General features: G+C 35.7%; 1 protein-coding gene across 7 annotated transcripts in view; it reads left to right on the top strand.

Moving 5' to 3' along the window:
* The window catches only part of VPS13B (vacuolar protein sorting 13 homolog B), a 482877-nt gene that overhangs the window by 158287 nt on the left and 301249 nt on the right, over window positions 1-23341 (top strand). For all 7 annotated transcript variants that reach the window (XM_075415801.1, XM_075415802.1, XM_075415804.1 and 4 more), the window contains exons 18-19: window positions 221-355; window positions 1203-1376. In XM_075415801.1, coding sequence (XP_075271916.1) covers window positions 221-355; window positions 1203-1376 — 309 coding nt within the window. The remainder of the gene's footprint in view (window positions 1-220; window positions 356-1202; window positions 1377-23341) is intronic.

Genomic DNA, 23341 nt, shown 5'->3' with positions numbered 1-23341 from the left:
TCACAGTATCTATGTATGTTTTATGCATAATAGTTTGTATTAAAATGCCCATATACAGTGTTCTGTCACTTCCATTTTAAAACTGTGAATCACAACAAAAATGCTGTAAGAACATCTAAGGTAGATAATTAAAGTATAATTAAGTTTAAATGCCTTGGTGAAGGAATATAAAAATATTTAAATTCAACAGGCTAGTACATTTGCAGTTTTCTTTTATTAGGTGTGAAATCTAAGAATCCCCTGCCAACTCTTGAGGGCTCAATCCAGAATGTTGAATTGAAGTACTGCGGCACATCATTGGTCAAATGTGCCTCTGGGACCGTGGGATCAATAAAAATTTGTGCCAAAGCCCCAGGTATGTGCAGCTGGACCATGTAAAACTTTATTGCCTGTATAGGAGAATTGGCCTTGCTTTTTACAAGGAGAGTTACTGAAACAAGAATTTACTCATTGTTCCTATGAATCAGAGAGGGTTTTTTGTATTCTGTTTTGGGTTTTTTTATTATATTGTTAAGTGTGCCAGGATGATCCAGTCTGGCCCCAGTATAGTCAATTTTTACACTAAGTAAAAAAATAAAGACTTTTTTCTGCTGAGACAAGTATTAATCTAAAAGCACTGAAGTAACTGGAATAACTCTGCATTTTCATATTACACAGAATTTTTGCATTTTGCTTTGTTTGCAGCATAATTTTTATGCATTCTGTTTATTGTTTAATGTTTCATTTTCCATTAATGCTACAAATATGTATATTGCTTGTGAAATTTTTGAGAGCTCTGTGATAAATAGCTTTTAAATTTCTTTTACAGAATTTTTCTTGAAGAGCATGCAGGAATTTTTCCAATGAATGTCTATGATCTCTTCATATCTAAAGGCAGCTAATGTCAAGAACATTAAAAATATAGCGTGTTTAACTCTCAATTGAGTTCATGGTGATTTTTAAAGACTTTTCTTATATAAAGTTGGGATGGAAATTACAATTTTAAATAGAATTGATTATTTGAAATCCTCCTGGATGTAAAGACATTTACAAGATAACATTAAGGAAGTTGTTTATAATAGTTTATATAAGATTGATCTTTCTATTTCCTCGTCTAGTTCTGTACTTACACTGTTAATAGCTGTTCTCTGTGCACTAGTGGATGTTTGTGTTGAAAATTTATCTTACAGTAAAAGCTGTGAGGATTCTAATCTTTATCTTAGGTGACGGTGGAAAAGAGAAGCTGATTCCTTTAATTCAAGGCCCTTCTGACACCAGAGACTTACACAGCAGTAAATGGCTCAATGAGAGCAGGAAGCCAGAATCTCTCTTAGCTCCAGATTTGGTAGCCTTTACAATCCAAATTCCACAGTATATGGACTACTGCCATAATTCTGGTAAGTGCAAAACTCTTGTAAAGCTGGTATCACATTACATTTTTCCTATCCAATGTAATTTTCAAAAGAGAGGCTGGATATAAAATGTGTCAAATGCCAAAGTATCTTTTTCACATACTGCACAGATTATAACTTTACTTCAACTCGCTGAGAGACTTGAAAACTAAAAGCAGCATTTTGATGTATGTCATCTTCAATAAGGAATATTTCATTGACTTTGGTTGCTTTTTAAGTTATTTATACAGAACCTTTTGTAAACTTTTTTGGGGGGGGCAGGATACCTGTTGAAAGCATTAGTTTTACTATTTCTTCCCTTTATCTATAGGGTTGAGCTTCTTATACACAAGTTGACCTACTGAGTTCAAAATAGTTCATATAAATTTGTAGCATAATTTATAATTAATAATTTTTTTATCATAAAATTTGTTAATAATAAAAAGGTGATTTTTAAAATGCTACAGAGCACGCATTTGATGTCATCGAATTTGGTGTTGTGGTAGATTTAAATGAGAGACAAGTTAATATTTTCAGAGAGTTGCTTGGATAAATTTAAGGGTGTTGTTGACTTTGTGGGCATAAATACTTTTACCTGATATTCTTATGGTTTCTGTGGGCTTTAAACAAAACATTGGTCTGTTTTGTGCAACACTGACAATTTTGAAATGTGTATCGAGTTTAAAATAACTAATATAGTTTCTGAAATACACATGCATCTAGGTTTTGCTGTCAGTATGGTGCTTTTTAAAAATCATGCTTTTGTTTTTGGAAGTTTATCCTGTTGCCATGCTAAGAGTGGAGTGAAACAGGAGGAAAAAAACCAAACCCGAAAAGCATCTAGTTTAAGGAAAGCAAAAGGATTAGCTGGCCCCAATATTATGAAACACGAAAGTAAACTGAAAAGTGTGGAGTTTTTCTCTTTTTTTTTTTTCCACATGTGATGGTTGTTGAATGTCATTAGTCTGAAAAGTAACAGTGAATTTATTACCATCTTTGTAATGTTTGTGTGCATATATAACCAACATTTTGTTCTTATGCAAAGTAAATATTTCTAAGCACTGTGCACTCAAGCAGTTGTTAGGTTATTTTTTTGGTACCTGTATTTGTATTTTTCTTGGAGAGCATCATGTTGGAAATGTTTACAGCAGTGTTTTTACAACAGTTATCTGAAGTTCCTGCCCCTAAAGCATTGCTGAAAAGCAATTCATGATTCAACACTCTCTGAATTATTCAGATCCATTTTGCACCTGTTGTCTCTACTTAAGTAGCTTTTAAATGTTAGTAATAATAATATTTATTACTATTACTTATTATTGCTTTTTCTGCCTTTTTTGGGGATCTTTTCAGTTTAATTTTCTCATTTTTTGTCTTGGAATATTAATTACTTTTTAAATGAGCTGTGCGTACTTACACATTCTATAGAATTATTTCTTGTGTTACAGGTCACAGTGATCACGTGCATTTTAGCTCATCAGTATTACGGATAGTCTCATTAGACAGTACAGAGTACTTGGTAGGTTGTGACAGCAGATGCCTACGGGAATTATGGCACTGACAAAGGGAGTGCTGGCCAGACTCATATGCAGGACGTTGAGATTGTAATTGATTTGTAATAGACAGGTGTCTGTGGGTGGATGGAGATACATTTAAAATGGTAAGATTTTAGAATTTAAAATTTACTGGATGCTTCACCTGCCTCCCCAGTGCCTCCGGAAAGTTGTATTGATTCTGTGTACTCAGTGGTAGTTACTAACCTGCCTGCTCAGCCTCTAGCTGTGCTTCTCTCATCTGCAAGGTGGCACCTGTGACTGATGGCAATTGAGAGGGAAAAGCTAACTGATGTGTTACAGCTTCGGTCCCAGTAAACATGAAGAGTAGTGTACTGGAAATTATTTTTTTGTTTTTTAAATACAAATTAAACTAGGAAACATTAATGGTTAAATTATCTCAGATTCTGTACAAAGGATGAGGGAGTTAATCAAAGCCTTCACTTTCAAATACTTGCTGAAGGAACTGAGGCAATTTAATACCGGAGACACGGCTGTCTTTTTCATTATGACTGTGAAAACTGCATGGAGGGAAAACCTGAAGTGATTTGGGAGCATAGAAATGCTTTTGCTGTCAGTTGCAGTCACTTCTGGGAATTAAGAAAGCTATACTGCATAATTTGACAGCAAATTCAACTTATGCCCCTGGGGAGTAGAAGAGTTGTTTAAAGCTGTACTACTGCAGATAATTGTGCAGTACAAAGCTGTGCTGTTTGAGCAATTTTTTCCTAGTAAGGTTAGATCTAATGTTCTGGAATAGGAATTTGGACTACAGAGAAGAGTGAAGAGAGCAGTGGAACCTGCTTGTAGAAGGAACGAAAAAAGCTGTCTAGGAGAGATGAGAAAAACGATCTAGAATTGTTCAGTGCTATTAAATTGCTGGAGATAAGGCCAGGGTTGGTCAAGTCTTTTAGCTCTGTGAAGTACATATACAAATACCTGTACAGCTGATGCTCACAAAATACACACATGATTTCTTGAAAGAACTGAGGGAGACAGCAGTTCCAGCTTGGTGGCATTGGGTAAGTTCTCATCCAGCACTTGGGTAAACTCAGTTTACTTCCCCATATACAAGGATTCAGAACACATTGCAAACTCGGTGTCAGTGAAGCTGCTGGTCACACCGTGCAGTGGGGGAGGGAGGTGGCTCACTGGAGCTGTACAAAGCTGAAGAGCTGTAACTTAGCCACCTCTGTGAAGAGCAGAATGATATAGTATCTTTTTGTGTGTAAAACCAAAACCAGCAATTGCAGGGGAATTTCTGGGTACTCTGGAAGAATTCTGGAAGACAACACAATGCCTGTGCAGGTGACTTTTAAAAATTTTTTGCTATGTAAAAATTAGTGAAGGAAGAGTAAGTAATTTGTTATGCATCTGTGAAGTTGAATGGAAAACAACTTGGTCTAAAATCAAAGCAGTTGTTTTGGGTATAAAATGCCAAGGAGGAGGTTGTGCAAATGGCATGAGGTTCTTGGATAAACCAGGGTATATTTACATGGAGAACAGGTGTTAGACCTTTCTTCCTCCTCTCCTTGTCAAGTCAGCAGCCTCTCTGCTGTCTTGTACCACTCGAATCATGTGATCCAGGGTGACCAGAATGGTTGTGGAGCTTGCTTTTACTGCTTGTCTGTAGATGGCCCTGCAAAGACTGAGTGTGTATTTACAATTTGAGTAATAAAACATTTCACACTACTCTTTTATTTCTTACTGTTTCACTTGTTGCTGCTGAGAGGAAGAGGGGAAAAAAAAAAATACAATTCCAGTAGTACCATACTGCATTGAGTATAACCAGCAAAGGAAGAAACTCTATAAAATGTAATTCCAAAAAGGGCAGCATGGAAGTGTGTGATGTATAGCATATACAGGCAAATTAAGTAGTAAATGTAACAAGTGTATATACTGGTAATTACTTAACAGGAGTATTTTATTGTTTGGTGCACAAAGTGTCATTAGCACAGTGGAAAACTGATCCATCAACAGCAGAGGAATTACATAGGGACACAGAATATAAATTTTGTTTAGTGCTTAAATACAAGTCTGCATGCTGATGCTTAATTTTGGATACTTTTGTTGCATGAAAAACTGCCCCAGGTATCTCTCTGCGTAGTTGTAGAAATTGGTGGATATGCTCCCCAGTCTGTATCCAAACTGCAGCATATAAAATAAATACAAGAGAAGGAGATTATTCCGTTACCCCAGGGCTTGGGAAAGTCTTCTTGCTGCTGCTCTGAACTAACCCTGGCTTTATTAACCCTCGGAGCAAGCTGCAGACCTTGTTTGTTTCACCTGGCCTTTGAGAGAAATAGGGAAATTTCAAAATGAATGCTGGTGTTAGTATTTAATTATGAGCAGCTGTAGAATAGATGAGGTGAGCTGATTAAGCTCTATTTGGTTCCCCATATTGAATAATTGGGAGTGCGTGCACAGCCGGTGTATGGAGAGCTTTATTACATATAAATCAACAGGAACTGAAATAAAAAATACAATTAGTGAAGTCTTCTTTGAGATCAGCTTAAATATTCAGTAATGCAGCAGTGAAATAAGGGAGTAAACAGAAGTGCCTGTATTAATATTGTGGTCGTGTGTGGTAAACTGATACACCCAGTGGAGCAAAGTAAGAATCAGAAGGCTTCTCTAGCTGCATGAAGGCTGCAGAGCAAATATTCAACTGTGTAAAAGTAGGTAGTTTCTCATTTAAGTGGTATTTTTCTTAAACTTCCAAAGACACTTGGATTTTTTTCTCCACTGTTTTTTTTTTTTTTAAGTTTAGATAAGATCACTGTGTTCACCCCCTGCCCCCTCAATAAAGGAAAAATAATTTGTCCAGTGAAAATATTTTTAAGACTGAAGAAATCATATCTTCAAACATGAAAAAAGTGCCATAAATGTTGTACCAGCAGGAGCATTTTTTTCCTGCCGTAAACCAGATGATTTTATCTGTTAGAACTTATTTGAAAGGAGGCGAGAGATTTTACATACATTTCTTTTTATGCATGCACACTTATATATGCCCCCAACTCCCCCTTTCTTACAGTTAAAATAGTCTGTCATTGACATATTTTTAAATTTAATTTTCATTACTTAGACTGGATTTTAAAGCTGGAAAAATGACATTTTTTAAGTTGTCGGTTCTAATTTAAGTGAGTGCTTGTGCTAGTAAATAAAAAAACCCTCGTAAAAGAAAATTCATAAACCAATTTGAAGTATTCTGGAAAGATTTGACACAATGAATGGGTAAAAACACTTAATATATTGGAGTAATTAAAGACAATTCACATTTGTGGTTTGGGCATAAATGTGTAAAAATTATACCCATCTATCTTATTACATTTCCTTTTCTCTCCCTGAGGATTTCACTATGTACTTTATCTGTAATTGTTGCCAGTTTTCTATCAAGTTCCCACTGGGCTTCTGGTGCAAAAAATCTTATCCTCTCGATGACAGAGCTTGCCTGAATGATTTCATGCTCTTAGCATTTTTGTTCACGGGAATTAGGGGCAGAATGTAACTGCAGCTGAACATAGCATCTATTTTTATAATTTTGAAGTTTAGACTCTGTTATTGGAACTAAATGAAGAGATGCAGGTGTTCCCCAGTTCAGGTCCTTTGGGATTTTTTTGATGGTAGATGCTTGAAAAGAAAATGCATGTGTTTCCAGAGTCAAACAGCAGCTGTGGACAAGGATTTATGTTTTTCTCAGAACTTTGGGATTTCAAAATGTTACATTTAATCACATGCACAGAAAGGAGAGCAAATGTTTAAGATGTTACGTATAAAACTAGAGGACTGATCTTTTTACCATACCAACTAGTTGTGGGAATAGAGGAACAAAGTGATCTTTAATCTTAATATGAACAATTTCAAAAGGATTATGATAGTTGCCAGGACTCTGGTCTTTTGAGAACAGTGTTCTTGCAGCGCACAACATTTATATCCTCTTAATTGCTTTTAGAGTCTGGCTTGTTCTCGTATTTTGCCTTGGAAAAATTTGAATGCTAATAGTATAAGTTACTGAAAACACAGTATTTATGTTGACCTTACGTTGGAGTAGGGTGAATTGAAATTCAGATAAGTATACAGATTTAGAAAAATTTTTCTAGTAATGTCCTGTAGTTTTCAAAATTGGATTAAAAATAGCAGTTCAACTGCCAGAACTGTGAGGCTAAATTTAGAATTTTCCTGAGTTACAAAACGTGTGGGCACAAGTATTTTGTGGTAATGCTATTTCTCCCTCGCCTTCTCTTTTTCTCTCTTACAATTTTGAAATTAGTTGCTTGTAGTAAACAGTGTCTGACATGTTTTAATTTCATTACAAGTTGAAGTGGGGGCAGCAGACGATGGCACTACTGAGCGATTCAGGGTGGGAGGATGGTGTGGGGAAGACCAAGCTAGTAACAATGGTAAATGCAAGTTAGTTAATATCTATCTGAGAAAGTAAATGCATTTAAAATGAGGCTTTTAATTTTGTACATTTACCAGCTTGTGTGTGCTCCATCCTCCCCCATTACCCTCACAACTCAGTATGCTGTGTACTATGGCCAGGTGAAGTATCAAATATTCTTCCAGATCTGAATCACCTCTGTATCTACTGTCTTACCAAGATTACAGTTAATACGCTTATTACTTTTTTCTAAGAGGGAAGTAAACTTGCCCTCAAGTGCAGTCTGTGACTCTGTTGGCTCCAGTTAGCATTTCGTGTCCATGGGAGTAGCATCAGGGAGGGACATACTATACAACGCTAACTAGATGAACAGTATTTCCAGTGGGTTGCATAACTCTGGCAACTGGCAGTAAGTTCAGGTTATAGAAAAGTAATTGTGCAATGCAGGAATAAGGCAGCTTGTTCAACTTTCCATCAAGTAATTCTGCAAATCCTCTTGGGGGAAGAGGTGTTTTCATCTCTCTGCATACGTTCCATTCAGTTTTTCTCAATATGCCATAAATCTTTCAGCAATACATGTGCCCTAGAATTCTGCAATTGTGACTAAATAGGATTCTGAGTTTTGTAAAATTATACTGAAAAATTGATTTAAAAAAAAAAGCTACATTCTGTCCTATCAGTTTCTAGGAAGTGTGGTGAAGTTCCCTGAAAATATTTCTATTTTTCCTTCAAGCCTGACTGATTTTGAGATGCGCTGTTCAGTTTTACGACGAAAGTCAGCAGACTAATATCTTTGTCCAAGGAGGTGCTTTTACCTTGTTCCAATTTCCTCTTTTTAATAGTATTACTTAAGAGTTTGGTAATATGGCAAAATAATAACAGAACTTGAACAATGAAGATGGGAACTCCACCCCGAATAGCAGGAGCCTGAGACTTTGCACTAGGAAATCTGTTGAGTGAGGGAGTTGTAAAGCCTGACTCTCCTCTGGGTTTATACCTTTTCCTGTAGAAACTCATTGCCTAACTTTGTCTTTTAACTCAGGATAAAGTGTTCTGCCTATAGGTAAAGTAGTTGATCTTGCAGTTCTTGGCATACAAGTTTGTGCTTCATTATTGGCAACTGAAGATTTGAGCTTGGGTGGTGGGTAGTATGGGGTACATAGGCTTTAAAGTGCGTAAAGAAAATCTCCCCACCTTCTCTTTAAACAGAGCATAACCTAGAAAATTCTGTAAAAGTAACTTAAAATAAAAAGAGTCATTAAAAAAAGCCTTCCCATCCCCCCTTTTTTAAACTTTTTAGCTCATTCAATGTGTAAAAGTTAGGGAATGGCAAATACAAGATTATTTCTGCTGCCTTTATTTTGTGTGTATGCATGTGTGTTCCATAGGATTTCTGTTCACTTACAGTCTGGTGGTATCAAAGTGTTTCATATCGCCACCAAAGTCATGTTTAACACCTCTGGTATGAAAAAAAATCTAAATGTGGGTTCAAATTATAACTTCTGTTTCCCCAACAGTATGGCAAATATATCTGTACTTCATGTATTTATGAAAATGCATTTACCTTTTCCAGTTGTGGCATCTGGAAAAGCGTTATTCAGCAAGGTGACTAGATACTTACCGATGGTGCAGGGAGTTTTGGAAACGTGGCAGACATATGCTCTCAGCAATTGCTGACACATAGCTTTGGACATTGAAATCTGTTTTTAATTGAGAAAATATATGTTGGCCAACATATTGGGGTAGCTCCTACTCATTTTGAAAAAATGCCATGGGATCTTTGACTTCCATTTGGACGCTTCTCAGACCTGGGCATAAGGGACTGTAACTGTTTACTTTCAAATGGTGTTTAAACTGTTTCCAGGTTTTGTAATTGAATTATACTACTCTCACTACTGCTTTGGTGAGGTAAATGATTCATATAACATGGCTGATTTTTTGTAATGAAATACTAAATAGATATCACTGAAAATCATTAGGCTTTTGGTGGTAAAATATAAATGCATTTTGACCGGGTGAATTTTTGTTTTTCAAATTTTAGTAACAAGTAAACAACATGTTATGGATCAGAAATATAGCACATTTTATGAAAACAGCATTAAATGAAGTATCTCCATTATTTTTAATGTGGAATTTGTGATCTAAATATCTGTTTCTAAATCTAAAATCTTTTTTCGTAGTAATTTTCATGGTTCAGCTTTATAGTAAGTTAAAAAGAAGCTACAGGTCACTCCGAAGATTCCAATGTTCTGGTTATACTACGCGCAAATGTACTAACAGTCTCATTTATATGGTATAGAATGCAGTATTCCACGACATTGTCACCTTCCATCCAAACATTACTGTTCTGAAGGTCCCACAGAAGTTACTTTCCATGATGTTACAAGTAGCTATTTGCGGTGACAAAATAAAGTTGTGCCATTACCAAGTGACTGAATAGTTTGTTTTATGTAGAAAGAAACAGTTCACAGCCAGGATTAGACCATGTGGGTTAGAATCTTAGCAGTGTACTTTTTTTTTTTTTTTTTTAATTCAACTATATAACACTGATGATGACCCCCAAGCTAAGACGTATTCCTATAGTTGACCAAACTGGATATTATTTTGGACAGATTAACTTTAAGATGCCCAACTTCAGAAACATTTAAATTAGTGTAATTTTCTTTATGTACTGTGAAGCTTCTGAAAATCAATCTCTCTTTTTATCAAAAGTCTGCAAACCATATAGAAATTAGTATGGCAGGAACCATTAGTCACTTCTAGCCTTTGGACCTTTTAGTCACTTCTGTGCTGTATCAGCTGATTTTGTTTTGCTTTTACCTGTGCACTGAAATAGAACAAATACGTGCAAGATATTCGTGTATGTACTTGTTGTCTAAGGTGGCAGAAATACTGAAATTTCATATGAGGAAAACAGTGCATTATGTAACTCTTCAGTTCTGTTTTTAATAGCTACAATTAATGTACTTATATAATGTGAGTATTTGATGTTGAGTATCTCTATATAACAGATTTCTAAGTACAGTAACTTCAAACACAAATACCGTGTATTTGAGTTATCTTGACATTCTCAGTATCACGTGAAGTACTAAATCTATTTGAGAAATGCAGTGATAGGATTACAGTGGACATATAGTTCAATTAAACAGCTAAATGTTTTTAATTCTTAATTTTAATCTGATTTACACTCTTCAGTAGAGAAAAAGGCATTTTGAAAAGGAAAAAACAATTTGTTTTTCTGAAGTCGTGTCTGAAAGAGAAAATTCTTGGTGCTGCCCTAATCTTGCAGCTAGTTCAGTTAAGACAGAAACATTTGCTGGAGCAAAGTGATTTGCTGACCTGACTCCTGAGCTCCCATTCAAACACTCTGACACTGAGAACTGGAGGGTTGGAGAGTCCCGAACAAACAAGTCAACTTTGACAGTTGGCACGGTAAGAGTCTGCCTGCCTCTGCCAACTCTGCCACTTCTAGCCCATGTGCATCTTCTGTCACTGTGCAGCTTCTTGGGCCGTTTGCCTGGGATTGGTGCCAAGCTGGAGAAGCAGCTTTGACTGTGCTGCCTCATGTCCAGAAATCTTGGAAGAATAGCCCACTGCCTGTGGGAAGGTGGACATGAAAGGAGTCAGACCGATTGGAGTTTGAGCCACATTTTTTTGAATTTCAGTGTTTATAACTAGCGGTCATGCCAGAAGACAAAAGGACCATGTTCTAATAATATGATACAAACTATAAAAGAAAACAAAGTATAATCTGAAAATTAATATTAGATATCAGAATAATAATCTGAATAAATCAGAGGCTGACTGCCTCTTCCCATCTACCCCTACACTCATAAGTGCCTAAACTTGTTTTATTTCTGGAATAAAACTACCTAAACCATATAGAAACATTCCTTAAATACACTATATATTAGAACTGGCTATCACAGGAATTTCACACACACACCCCCCATGCCACTGGAAATGGAGAAAATAATGGAAATTTTGTAAATAAAAAACAATTCTCATTGGAAAAATAAGAGAAGATAGGATTGCAGCTAATGAAGCATAAAATACAGTGTTTGGCTCAACGTTAGTGAGCAGGGTCATGGAGCGCATGTGATGGATCATCACCTGTCAATAGCATTCTTGTGTTCTGTATTTGTCCATGGCGCATGGCATAGAGGATAAACAGCGAGGCATAATTACTCATCTTTTAAATAAACTGGACATCTTTTCCTCACTGGGCTTTGAATAAATTATATATATAGTATATTTTTTATATTTAGTGTAACTGTGTTCATGTTTGGTAATCTATTCAATGGAAAGAAGTTAATGAAAGAAGAACATGACTTCTCCCTGTAATTTTGAACTATATTATAATGTCGCTGCTGTGATAAGAGAAAGAGGAGTTCAGTATTTAGCAAATCTTCTCTCTGGGTTGTGACCTGAAAAGTCATACAAAAAATGAAAGATGTTCAATATGTCTTTGTAGTTCAATATGTCTTTGTAGTATTTGAGAGATATTTTAGCCCAAACTCTAGATTAATATTTTTCAGACATGAAAATTATTGCAAAATAGTTGTTTTTTACATGGTTGATAGTAGAGTCATTGTTAAAAGATAAACTTAAAATTAATCTATTATATTAAAATTGTGTTTTTAAACCAACTTTTGGAAAACTTGATGGACACAAAGTAATCTTCAGTATAATGGATTTCTAAAAACAAGTGTGTGTATTTTAAAGTGTAGATATCAGTTGTGTAAGCAGTTGCATGTCTAAACTAATGAAATAAAACTTTAGTGCAGATTGTAGTCAGTTGATAAAATTGTTTTTAATTAAAACAGGAAATAAGGTATATTTGATTGTACTTTGGAGGTTTGAAAACAGGTGTAGTAAAAATATAATAATAATCTTCATTACACTGATTATATTTAGCGTAAACACTTTTATAATAATTTGAAGCCAGTAATACTTTTTTATTTCTTCACTGGTAATGTAACACAGAATAAATATAAGTCTGTGAAAGGAATGACTAACACAACTGTTGATGCACTTCAAGTGAAACATCTTTATCAAGTTAATACAAGAAGCAGTCATGCCCTACTTGAATTACTCATTTATAATGGCTGAGCAGCAGCCTGGATGTGGACTTTGAAATCCTGGGAAAATAAGATGCATGCATGCATTCAAATGTCTAAAGTCTTTCCTTCAGAGCAGCTGTAAAATGTTGAAGTGAGATGTCAGCTACTAGCTGTTGTCTGCATTTTCAGTCCAAAGGGAGATGTGTTCATTTAATTGCTAACCAAAGTTAGTATTATTTTAGTCATTGCATCCTCAGTTCAAGACTGTATTTTCAAGAGCCATTTGAACATTTAGGACCTAAGATTCAGAATATTTGTCTGCTTTTTGCACACTTTTCATGCACAGAGTATTCCAAGTTTAAGACCTTATTTGTTTTCTTACAATACATAGATTTTTCTCTAACTTTTATTGTGTTTGTAACGAAGGAGTAGTAATCCTATAGATTTGAGTAAAATATCAAAATAAAGCACATATATGGGTAGCAATCTCAAAAATGCTACTTATGTGCTCACTAAGGACGCTAGAGTGTAATAGCTGGTAAAAGCCATGTGTTAAAAGGATGTCGGTCTCTTTGCACTATTGGGATGTTGCAGCTTGCACAGTCTCTTGCAGATGACTGTATTGCCAAGTTCCTTGTCTTCACCACCTGATAGCACGTTTCCTTTGAAAAGATAGACATGTAGGAAATTAACTGTTCAACTTCAATTTTTCTTCAAATGCTTGCACAATACCAAAGAGTGTTCATCCAATTACACCTGAATCAGAGATTTTTTGATAAAAAGTGCCAGATGTTGTGTCTCAAGTATCCTTACACTTCCCAAGTCAACAATACAGAAGTAACCACTCTTTTTTCACTGCAGGAATTGTACAACCTGCCAAGACACGAGGTGAGTGAGAGTGGGAACACCCGCTTTTGCTTGTTGGAGCAGTTGTAAGGGCAGCGTGAACTTTGTGTGGCACGTCGGAAGCAGACAACCATGGCCATGTTCTTCTATATGGGGATACTGATAAGCATTTTGCAGCAGTGGGTGAGACTGCAGAGGTGCTTACTTAAGGACCATTCAGGAGCTGGTCAAGTAGTCTTTTCCTACTTGTTTCTGTTACCAGAAGATTTGAGATTCCTTGTAGTTCATTTCAGGACATCTCTAACATGCACCATACAAACTTGTATTTTCCTCTGGAAAATCACTATCTCAAAATTGTGCTGGAAAAAGCAGGTATTTTCTAGGCCATGGCAGCAAATTGAGACAGAAACTTGGAGATTCTTCCTTCCTTTCTTCCTGTTCATGGGAAAACTGAGAGGAATAATCCACTTTAAAGGTAGAAGTAGGAGGGTTAAAATCTTCGCTAGTATTGGTCCAAGGCAGCACTACCAGAGGTATTGGAGATACAGCCAGGGAAGACAGTATTTGTCTTACACTGTTGTGTAGCATTTTGGAATGGTTTGCACTGTGCTTCTCCACTGAGGTAGTCTAATGGGCCTACTCCAAGAGGATGATGGAGGGATATTTGCAAGAAGGATGCACTAACACTTGTAGCCTTGACTGTGGCTCGACTCTATTTGGCTTTAGCTGCAACAGTTTATCACCTCTTCTCAAATAGCAGCAGCTCAGCAAGCTCCAATAAATGGTTTCTGTATATTGGGGTGTGAATATACTCGAGCAAGTGACTCCAGAACACTTGTTTCTGAAAGCATAGAAATTGGTAATTAAGAAGCGTACTTGTACAAAAGCAGCATGAGGTAATAGTAAGGAAACACAATGTTTTTCATTGATTTTCTGTGAGATCCCATAGTGAAACACTTGCAAGTGAATGCTGGTATATTGGGAGCCACTATAACTCAGGTTCAGTTACAGCAGCATTTCGGTCCTTGCTTTGAGGAAGTAAAACAACATCTGAGTTTCTGCCGTGCTTTCCAGCATGGGGCAAGCAAAGTTCTGCCACTTCTATCTGATACAGATACCTTGGTGTGTTCCTTTTTCTTACTGCCCTTTCTAGGGGAGGTTGTTGGCTCATGGCATAGCAGCCAGTTGTTTTGGGGTTCATGCCTCACAGGGCCAGGACTCCCAACAACACTGGAACATAGAAGCCTTCCTACTGCTGCTGCTTCAGACAAGTAGAACCAGTGCAACAAATGAAAAAAAATATTGTAACTAGTAAAAATAAGCTAACTCGGCTTGCAGTCCACTTATTTTCTTTTTCCAGATAATTTTATTTGTTTTCTTAAAAGAGATTTAAAGCACTCTTCCTACCATTCATTTCTTAAACTGGAATGCCAGAATAAGAATTTGGAATGGCCAGAGTTGATATCTTAATTACAGTTGAAAAAAGTAGGAATACCTAATTCCTTTTTACCAGACAGCGGTCATAATTTTCTTAAATATTTGCACATTTAGCTGTACCTGTATATATACATGCATGTGTATAAGTGTAAGGAGAGAACAAGGTATCTATTGTCATTATATCTGTGACAAGGATGTTCTGAGTATTGTTGAGATTTGGGAGGAAAGCTTACAAAAATGATGTTGTAATACATGGTACGTTGTTTGACCCACACCTATAAATATATCAGAGCGCTACAACTTCAGAGAAAACATAAATCTTTTTACGTCTAGATGCTCTCGTTTCCCAGAGGATTACAAGTGGAATAGGAGGACAGTTTCTTTAATTCCTTTATCCATAACTCAGTCTCTTTGGAAAATTTCCATTTGGGCCTTCATACTGCAGGAAGAATGCCAGCTGAACACTTGGTGGATTTTCACAAATCCTACCTAGTTTCTGTCGGTACCAGTGCAGGGTGGTTGACATCTTTTAGGGAAATGCAGACAAACTCTCCTTATATACAGTGGGACAGAAAATAGAGTAACAGTTGATTGAGTTTTTCTGGTATTCTCCAGGAATTTTTCCTTCGTAAGATAGGATAATAATAAAATACCTTATGACATAACAGTTTTTTCATAGTTATTTTAGGTTTGATTAGTTTTTACGTGACGCCACCTGGCCTTGGCCTGTCATGAATATATGACACCTGCAACACTTATAAATGAAGTTTGCATGCCACATTGTCTTATACATAATAGATGTTTTAGTTTATATATGTACATATAAAAATATATGTGTTTATATATGTGCATTAATGTTATCAACATAACTTTGGAGAAAATCAGTATTTTGAGCTTCGTATGGCTTCTTTACTAAATTTTTTAGTGTGCTCTTATAAATTAAATTCATCCAAAGAATTAGGCTGTACCTAGTAAAGATATGTGTCATCCCCCTAGAGATCCTAGACAAAAGCTATTGAGTATGGCATCTTGAAATACATAAAAGGTGGCTACCATCACTGGTTTTAGTACAGTAGTTCAAGCATAATGTTACACTTGCATAGAATGATAGAATGTGCCTTGCATGTCGGTGTGCCAATGCAAATAAGACTTTCAGACTTTTCTAAGGCTTTTTAATATGTTTCTTCTGTGAAGTGCAGTTTAATATTTAGTTACTGATAGTGTCCATTATTATTGTTATGCTTTGGATCAAAGAAAAGATAAAATAGTCTGAATTACAAAGCATTCAATAGCTTGTATTTTCTGCCTAAGGAATAACAAAAAGTAGCAGACTGAAGTTCAAATTTATATGGTAAATAAGTTTGAGTAGTTTTCTGTGCCATTAGCGGAACAAATTAAACTTTCACTGGTTGAGTGCGTGTATCTAAACAGTGTAGTGTGGGAGGATTATCAGCCAGTTAGTCTTATTGGTTTATTGGCAGCAGAGCAGATTTAAACCAAATTTTCCCATGGCAGAGGTACTGTATCAGTGATCCCAGAAGTCTTCCTAAGAAATTTATGAAGTGGTATGAAAGTAAATTACTGAAGAGCCATCAAAGCAAGTATGTTATTAATTGACAATTTATTGACTTCATCCTTACTGCTAGTTAACAGAAAAAAAAAAAAAAAAAGGATTAGGATTCAGCCTACACTTTGAAAGCTGCGTGAGGTCTTTTGTATGCTATTTCAGTTAAGCTGTAATTAATTAACTTAATTAAACAAATATTAGTAAAAGAGTAAAAGCACACTTATTCTGATGGATCTATAAAAATAGTCATGAGATCAATGTAAATAAGTAATGGAAAGTGTGAATCTGGGTCTGGTTAGGGCAGAGTGTAACACTGGTTATCTTTGATCTTCTGAGAAACTTAGTCCTTGCTCAAGCGAATCTCTTATAGACCTCACTGACTAATTGCTGAAGAACTACTAGGTCTTTACCCTTCAGGTTAAAGTGAAAAATATATTACTGTTTATTATACTGGAGTGTTTCTTTGTGCCTAGGTTTAACGCGTTTAATTCAAACAGCATTGCAACTTGCTTTTGCTGTTTATTATTTTACCTATATTAAAAGAATGGGCTAATGATTATAGTAGAAATAAGCTATCTTGTTTTAATTCCTTATTCTTCTATTAACTATGGGACCTGGCTAATTATTTAACTTCTCTGTATATCAGTTCATCTGTAAAAATATGTTACTATCCGTGCAAAATGCTGTGGGAATTACTGTAAGAATGTTTTCAGACTCTCGCTTAGAAGGCATTACATGAAGCCTGGAGTTTTATAGTGATAGTAGTTATATATTAAGTATTAGTGAGCATGCTGTACATTTTTTTAAGCATCTGATATTTGAAATACAAATTTAATTCCTGCTATTATTATGTGGAAGTGGAGTTCTTCTTGAGCCCTAAGACCCCTCCTCCAAGCTATTTTTCCCAGATTAATCATGTATAATTTAAATTTATAGTTTTTTTATGTCAGTCTTGATTAAGACACGTAGATTTAATGACAGGAATATTTTTCCAATTATTAATAGTCCCTAAAGCCTACTGCATGTAAACCGCGTGAACTCTCTCCTTTTCTGCCTTTTTCTGATGCCTGTGAACTTTTTCTGTTGCTTTGAATGGCTGATAAATTTTTTGCCAGGTAGGAGGGAGAATGCCTGACTTTGATGAAGAGTTGAATTTCTTGAGAAAATACCATTCTGAGCAGCGTGTCCACAATGCAGGCTATTACAGAATAGTTTACTTCATTATCAGGGTTTTTTTGGCCAATTTACCCATGAAAGCAGTCTCCTAGAAATCTGCTTAATGAGTAATACTGTTTTGAAAATAAACATTGTGTAAGGATCCGTCCTTTTCTATTAACAGCTCCAGACATTCTAAATAAATCTAAGTAATTTTTTTGCAGTCACCCGTGATATACGTCCCTTCTTTGATATTGTCAGTTTTACCTACTTTGTTCATGGTACTTCAACTTTGATCTCAGCTAATTGGCATTAAATTCACACCGCTTACTGACTTGGCAAGCCAGAGCAAGTTAATGCTATTCATCATAAGGAGGCCAGTTACTTTATTCTGTCCCCTGTAGGCATGTGCTTGTTTGTTTAACAGCAAAATGATCTGAGTAGTTTTACATATGCTGCTCATACATTTTTTCCATATGAAAATCAATAACATAGCAGAATTCTAAAACTGAAGATTTTTAAATGTGTTTATTGCTTAAGACATAGGTATATTTTTTTCACACTGTTTCAAATACTACTTCTGTCCCACAGTGATATTTCACACGAGGTATTTGGGGCTCGTCCTTGGGTCAGAGAAGGATTTTGTCTGTTTGGTGGTTCTTCACTTTTGAGAATAAAGATTGCTTTTGCCTGCTCATGCTATTAAAGTGTGTTTCAATGAAACAAATGCAGACTTTTTTCTAGGGTTATTTTTCCCCCCTCAAATGCCAGACGCTCTGATCTTGGGTGAAGAAAAGACAGGATCTGCCAAGTCAGTGTCTGTCCTGGGACATGCCCACTGTTCTTGCCCAGCTGATGTCGTTGTAACTTCTGGGCACAGCATAATTTACCAGCATTAATGCTGACAGGGAGGAATTAGTTCATTAAATAAGTATATTTATTAGTTTTAAATGTTTTAAAATATTAAAGTAATATTTTAAATATTAAACCGTTCTGATGAAGAAGTTATGTGGTAAAAAAATTCATATATACTAACTTAAGGTTTTTTTTCCTCCAAAAGGAGGAGGGCTGCGTTCACTGGGAAATTGGATAGTGGTTATTTTTAACCCCTCAATTCAATATTGCCCTTAAGAAATGTCTATTCACCAATAATAGTTCCTTTTCCCAAGGGATATAATGACAACGTACGTTTGAGGCAAGATGTAACATCTAATGTGTTAATAATAAGCTAAGAAGAAACAAAAATCATTAAATAGATTTTTATAATACATGTTTTTAAGTTGACTCTTAATTTGAAACTGAGGAAAAACTTCAAATGTGTTCTGCAACTTTATTACTAAATCCTCCTGGAGACAGCTTGGGAGATAATAGTAGTACTTCACACATTTGCCAGCGTGTTTGTTGAATCTTTCAGAACTTTTTTGACCTTAGTTAACAAATTGTGTGCATTGTGAGAAAAATCTTTTTGATATAATCATCTCTCTTTATAAAAAAAGGGGCAAGTACATCTGAAAAATCAGAACACATTTTTGTTTGTAGAAGAATATAGAAATGCCACTTCCTCACCCCCCAGTATTCAAATTAGATTTTCTGATTTGATCAAGGTTCTTTGTGACTTCATTTTTTTTTTTTTTAATGAGCATCTGTTCTTTGGTGATTTTTTTTTTTTGTTTTGGTCACTTACTGTTCTTTATTTCCACTTACTGATACCATCTAGTGCTTTTCAATGTCTACCTTAAGTCTGCAAATTAATTTTACTGGAATATTATTTGAATTTTAATCTGCCTGGACTTTTTAATGAATGTTTATATCACTGTGTGGAACAGCTGAGCTGTCTGCTCCAAAGTTTTGTGCATTTTGATAACCAAGACAATTTAATTATCTTTCATTTTTCATGTCCCATATCTGTAATGAAGAAGAACATGGAGAGGGGAAAAAATATAACTCCAGTATGATAGAAAAAATAAAGGATCAGCCTGGACTTGCAGTAGGGCCCAGTAAAAGCTGTTGGACAAGACTTCTCAAGAAGGACTGAAAAACTACAGTATGGTGAACTGCATCCAGGCACAATGTTCTCATTCTTCTTATGTGGTTAAACGCTAGGGTTCAGTAATTAGTGCAGTTCTGTTGTTGCTGTTGTTCTTCTGGATAGTAACATGTCTTAAGAATCAATTTTAAAAGAAATGCCTCATCGTGCCATTGTTGTTCAAACGATTTCACACCACAACAGGTTGCCTCTAAAGTATGTACAGTGGAAATCAAATCGGAGCTCAGCCAGGTGCCAGGAGCAATGTAGCCAACTGTGGAAGTAGAAACCTCACCTGAGCTGAATTGCTCTCTTCCTTCTTACATCCCACACTAGTGAGAGAAAAATAATGCTCACAACAGTTCTGTCGGGTGAATGTGCTAGAAAATGTGGTATGAGGACATTAACAGTAGCCTCACATTAAAGATTTCAAACTACTGTGTGGATGATTACGTGTTCAGAATTGTTTTGGGTCTTTAGGGTCCTTCATCTCATTTTGCAATGATGTAGTGTAAAAGCTTTTTGTTTGGTTTTGTGTTACAGTTTTCTCATAAGACTTGTGTTAATGTTTAGGAAGCAAGATTTAAATAAGAGACCATTTCTTGTTTTAGTGAAGTTCGAATTCTTTCTCTAGAAGAATACAATGTGATGTGAGACAGTTAAATACAGTAAAAACTGAAATAAGCTGTCCAAGCTGAGATCACTAGACCACCCAGGTCTTGGACCACCCAAGGGACCAACAACAGGCAGTTGCCTGAAAGAGGTTGCCTTTTACTAGAGGTCGAACAAGTTGTATTGCAGATCTTGGAAATACTTGGTAGTGATTTCCTAATGCAGTTGACTGTCTGCAGGAGATGGTCCTTATTTTAAGTTTCCACTGTATAGGCAGTGTCCCTGTGAAAATGGCCCTTCTTATTTGCTTATGACCTTAGCCTTAGAAGTTTTTTCTCTTTTTTAGGGCAAAAGTAAAGTTAGTAGTTTAGCAATGTGTTGCTACTGAGTAAAGATTTCAAGTTATTACAAATTTTGTGGAGTATCACGTGTAAATGAGATGTTTTGAGTGGGGGATGTTTGATTGATGCCACTTTTAGGATTTGCAGTGAGACTCAAATCAGAAGCACTCCTAAGTAAATAATTCTTACTTGAACTGCCTTAACTGTACTTCTGTTTGTGACAAATGGTACGATACGAAACCAGCTAATGCAACGTTAGAATTGCTTTGTTCCCAAGCTTAAATGGCCTTTGGAAAATGCAGAAAATCTCTTCTTTGGGAATTATTGAAAGTAGCAGGTTTTACCCTTAAAACCACAGTAAAGTGATGTGTATGAACTGCGTAAATATTTTCTGTGATTAAAAATGACAGTGCTAGGAAACACCCTTGAATTAAAGTGTTTCCTGTGGCAATCATGATTTCAAGATTGTTTCCCATTCTGTTCTTTTTAAAATTTGGTAAATAAAGTGTAAGTCTCATAACCAACTAAGACCAACATTTCTATGTATGTGCTTTTGCAGCGGTAGTGTTACTGTTGTGGTGATAACTTAAAGATATAAAGAAGGTTTGCTGAGAGGTTATACTTTCTATTACATTGACTGTTATTTGGGTTCAGAATCTGTCCATTATGTCTCAGTAAAATCTTATATTTCTATAACCTTCTTATTTCAGTAGCTAGAGAAAATATTTAAAAGTAAACAGTGGAATGTTATGCAGAACTTCACTAAAGCATATTGCTTTATTTCTTTAGCATTCAGTTGCATTATAGGTTTTATTTAACATCTAGTTTTATGATTTTTCTTTTCATCCTTTCTTAAAACTAAAATAAAGGTGGCATCTAATCCTTTTGCAGTCTGGGTAAAGCATTGGCTAATTAATTAATTTGACTCTTACTAGAGGAGTGAGATTTATTTTATAGATAGAAATCTGTGTACTTTTGTAGATTTTTATTCAGTCAGTTTTATTCAATCTAAAAAAAATACAAGTGTTCTTATGTCCCTGTTGAAAGATATGAGGAATTCCTCATACTTTGCAAAACAGGAAGAAGATGTTGAATAAAGAGGACTTGAATTAAAGCCCTGTAAGCACCTGAGGTGCTTCTAGAGCAGCAAGGTACAGGCCTGGCAGGTCAGATGCTGTGGGCGGTGTGGAGGGAGTACTGGTGGGACACAGTGTAAACGCCTGAAAGTTGCACCTTTGTATTAGTGTGGATATGTTTATAGGTGTATACACGAATTTTGATCTGTGTATTAATAATAGTTTAATTATTCATATATAGGTTCCACAACTACTATTTTCTTCATTTAATTGTGTGATATACTGGTGAGGCAGAGCCCTGAATAACAGACCCAGCCTGTTTTTTTTAAATAATTATTTTATTTATATGGAGTGTAAGAATATACACATCATCAAATGAATTACAGGTATGAATGTAATAATATTTTTGTCAGAACAGTTCACAAAACATCCAGTCCACGTGTCCCACAAGCTATGAAGCCTTTCCCTTTTACCACCCTGTAACAAACTGAGTAAAAAAGACAAAGAAAAAAATGTTTAAATTCCTGACATAAAGTAGTAGAGAGTATACTATGTTTTTAATTTCTTTTAATAAACAATAATATAATGAAATAATATCGATGATGAAGAACATGGACAGCATTATTTGTAGGTATAGAGATAAGTTGTGTATTTTTATTACCAACCTTTCTAATTTTCTTCCAGTTCCATAACGCAAATAATTTGTTGCAAATCTATGTAAACAGACTCCTGATGAACAGTTTTATTGAGGGGCAATGATCTTGACAGGGCTTTGTTAACCTGACATTCTGTGGTTTCGCCTCATAAAACTAGCAAAGGGCTCTCTGCATGGAATGTTAATGGGGTGAAGTAATGGATGTGGGATGGGATGTAAGATTTGAGCATGCACAAAGTCCTTACTGAGGGGTTTTGGAGGAGATCCTTGCAGACAGTAGCTAAGAGATAAAAGCATTGGGAGTTTGTTTTTTTTTCTAAGTTAACAATTGGATCTCTTTGCTGGAAAACAGGCTTTGAAATTTAGTGGTGATATGAATGTAAGAAAGTAATTAAAAATTAAGCTACATAGATTTCTTTTAATTTGCTCTTGGTGAATGGAGCAAAGTTGAAGGTCTTCACCTTGGTTTTAACACAAGTTTAAAAATTGTTTCTTATTCAAAATATTCTTGTTAATAATGTTATTTTTAGTTTTGTAATAATATACTATAATGAGATTTTCTTTAAGAGGAAAAAGGTTGCTTAATGCCATGCCTTTACTTTCTTTTCAAGAGTAGTACTTTGGGAGACATTTGACTGAAGTAATTTAAATACCTGGAATTTGTAATTGCTTTTCTGGGGAAAATATATGCAATACTTTCCTTCATAGTTCCCAAGGAACCAAGCAGTGAAGCTTTTATACAAGTCCAGTGCTAATGAGTTTCATTGTTCAGGCATGACCTGATCCTGAATTTGGTGTAAAGGGAATGAAAACATGTGTGGATGAGCTGTTTGTTGTTCTGTTCAGGAGTGATGTGTGTCAGCTGAGGGCCCAGATCAGGTCTGGTGCAGCAGGTGTGTTTATTTGTTACACTAAAGCCCACCCATAACTGTCAGTCTGAGGATTTGGATCAGAGCCCCCCTCTTTAATGACCTGGTCACTTTATCCTCTCACTGCTTGGTGTTCAACTGCTGCATCAGAATGGCCAACCTGAAGGGCTTTAAGCTCTCCCTGTGACATTATTAGATACACGATGGTGAGAAGGGATGGGTAATTGTGATTTGAAACAGGTAATCCTTGTTTTGTGTCTGCTGAGTGTCTGTTTTTCCACAAGAGAGAAGATTTTATATGTCTTGCTGAAATACAAACAGGCATTGCATTAGAATAAGGTTTCATGATAGAGAGTGACAAGTACTGATACTACAGAGAAAGGATACAGCTTG

This window comes from Opisthocomus hoazin, chromosome 3 (genome assembly GCF_030867145.1).
Source record: "Opisthocomus hoazin isolate bOpiHoa1 chromosome 3, bOpiHoa1.hap1, whole genome shotgun sequence".
NCBI classification, from domain to species: Eukaryota; Metazoa; Chordata; class Aves; order Opisthocomiformes; family Opisthocomidae; genus Opisthocomus; species Opisthocomus hoazin.
Note: the sequence above shows the minus strand (reverse complement) of the source record. Positions and strands in the feature narration are given on the sequence as shown.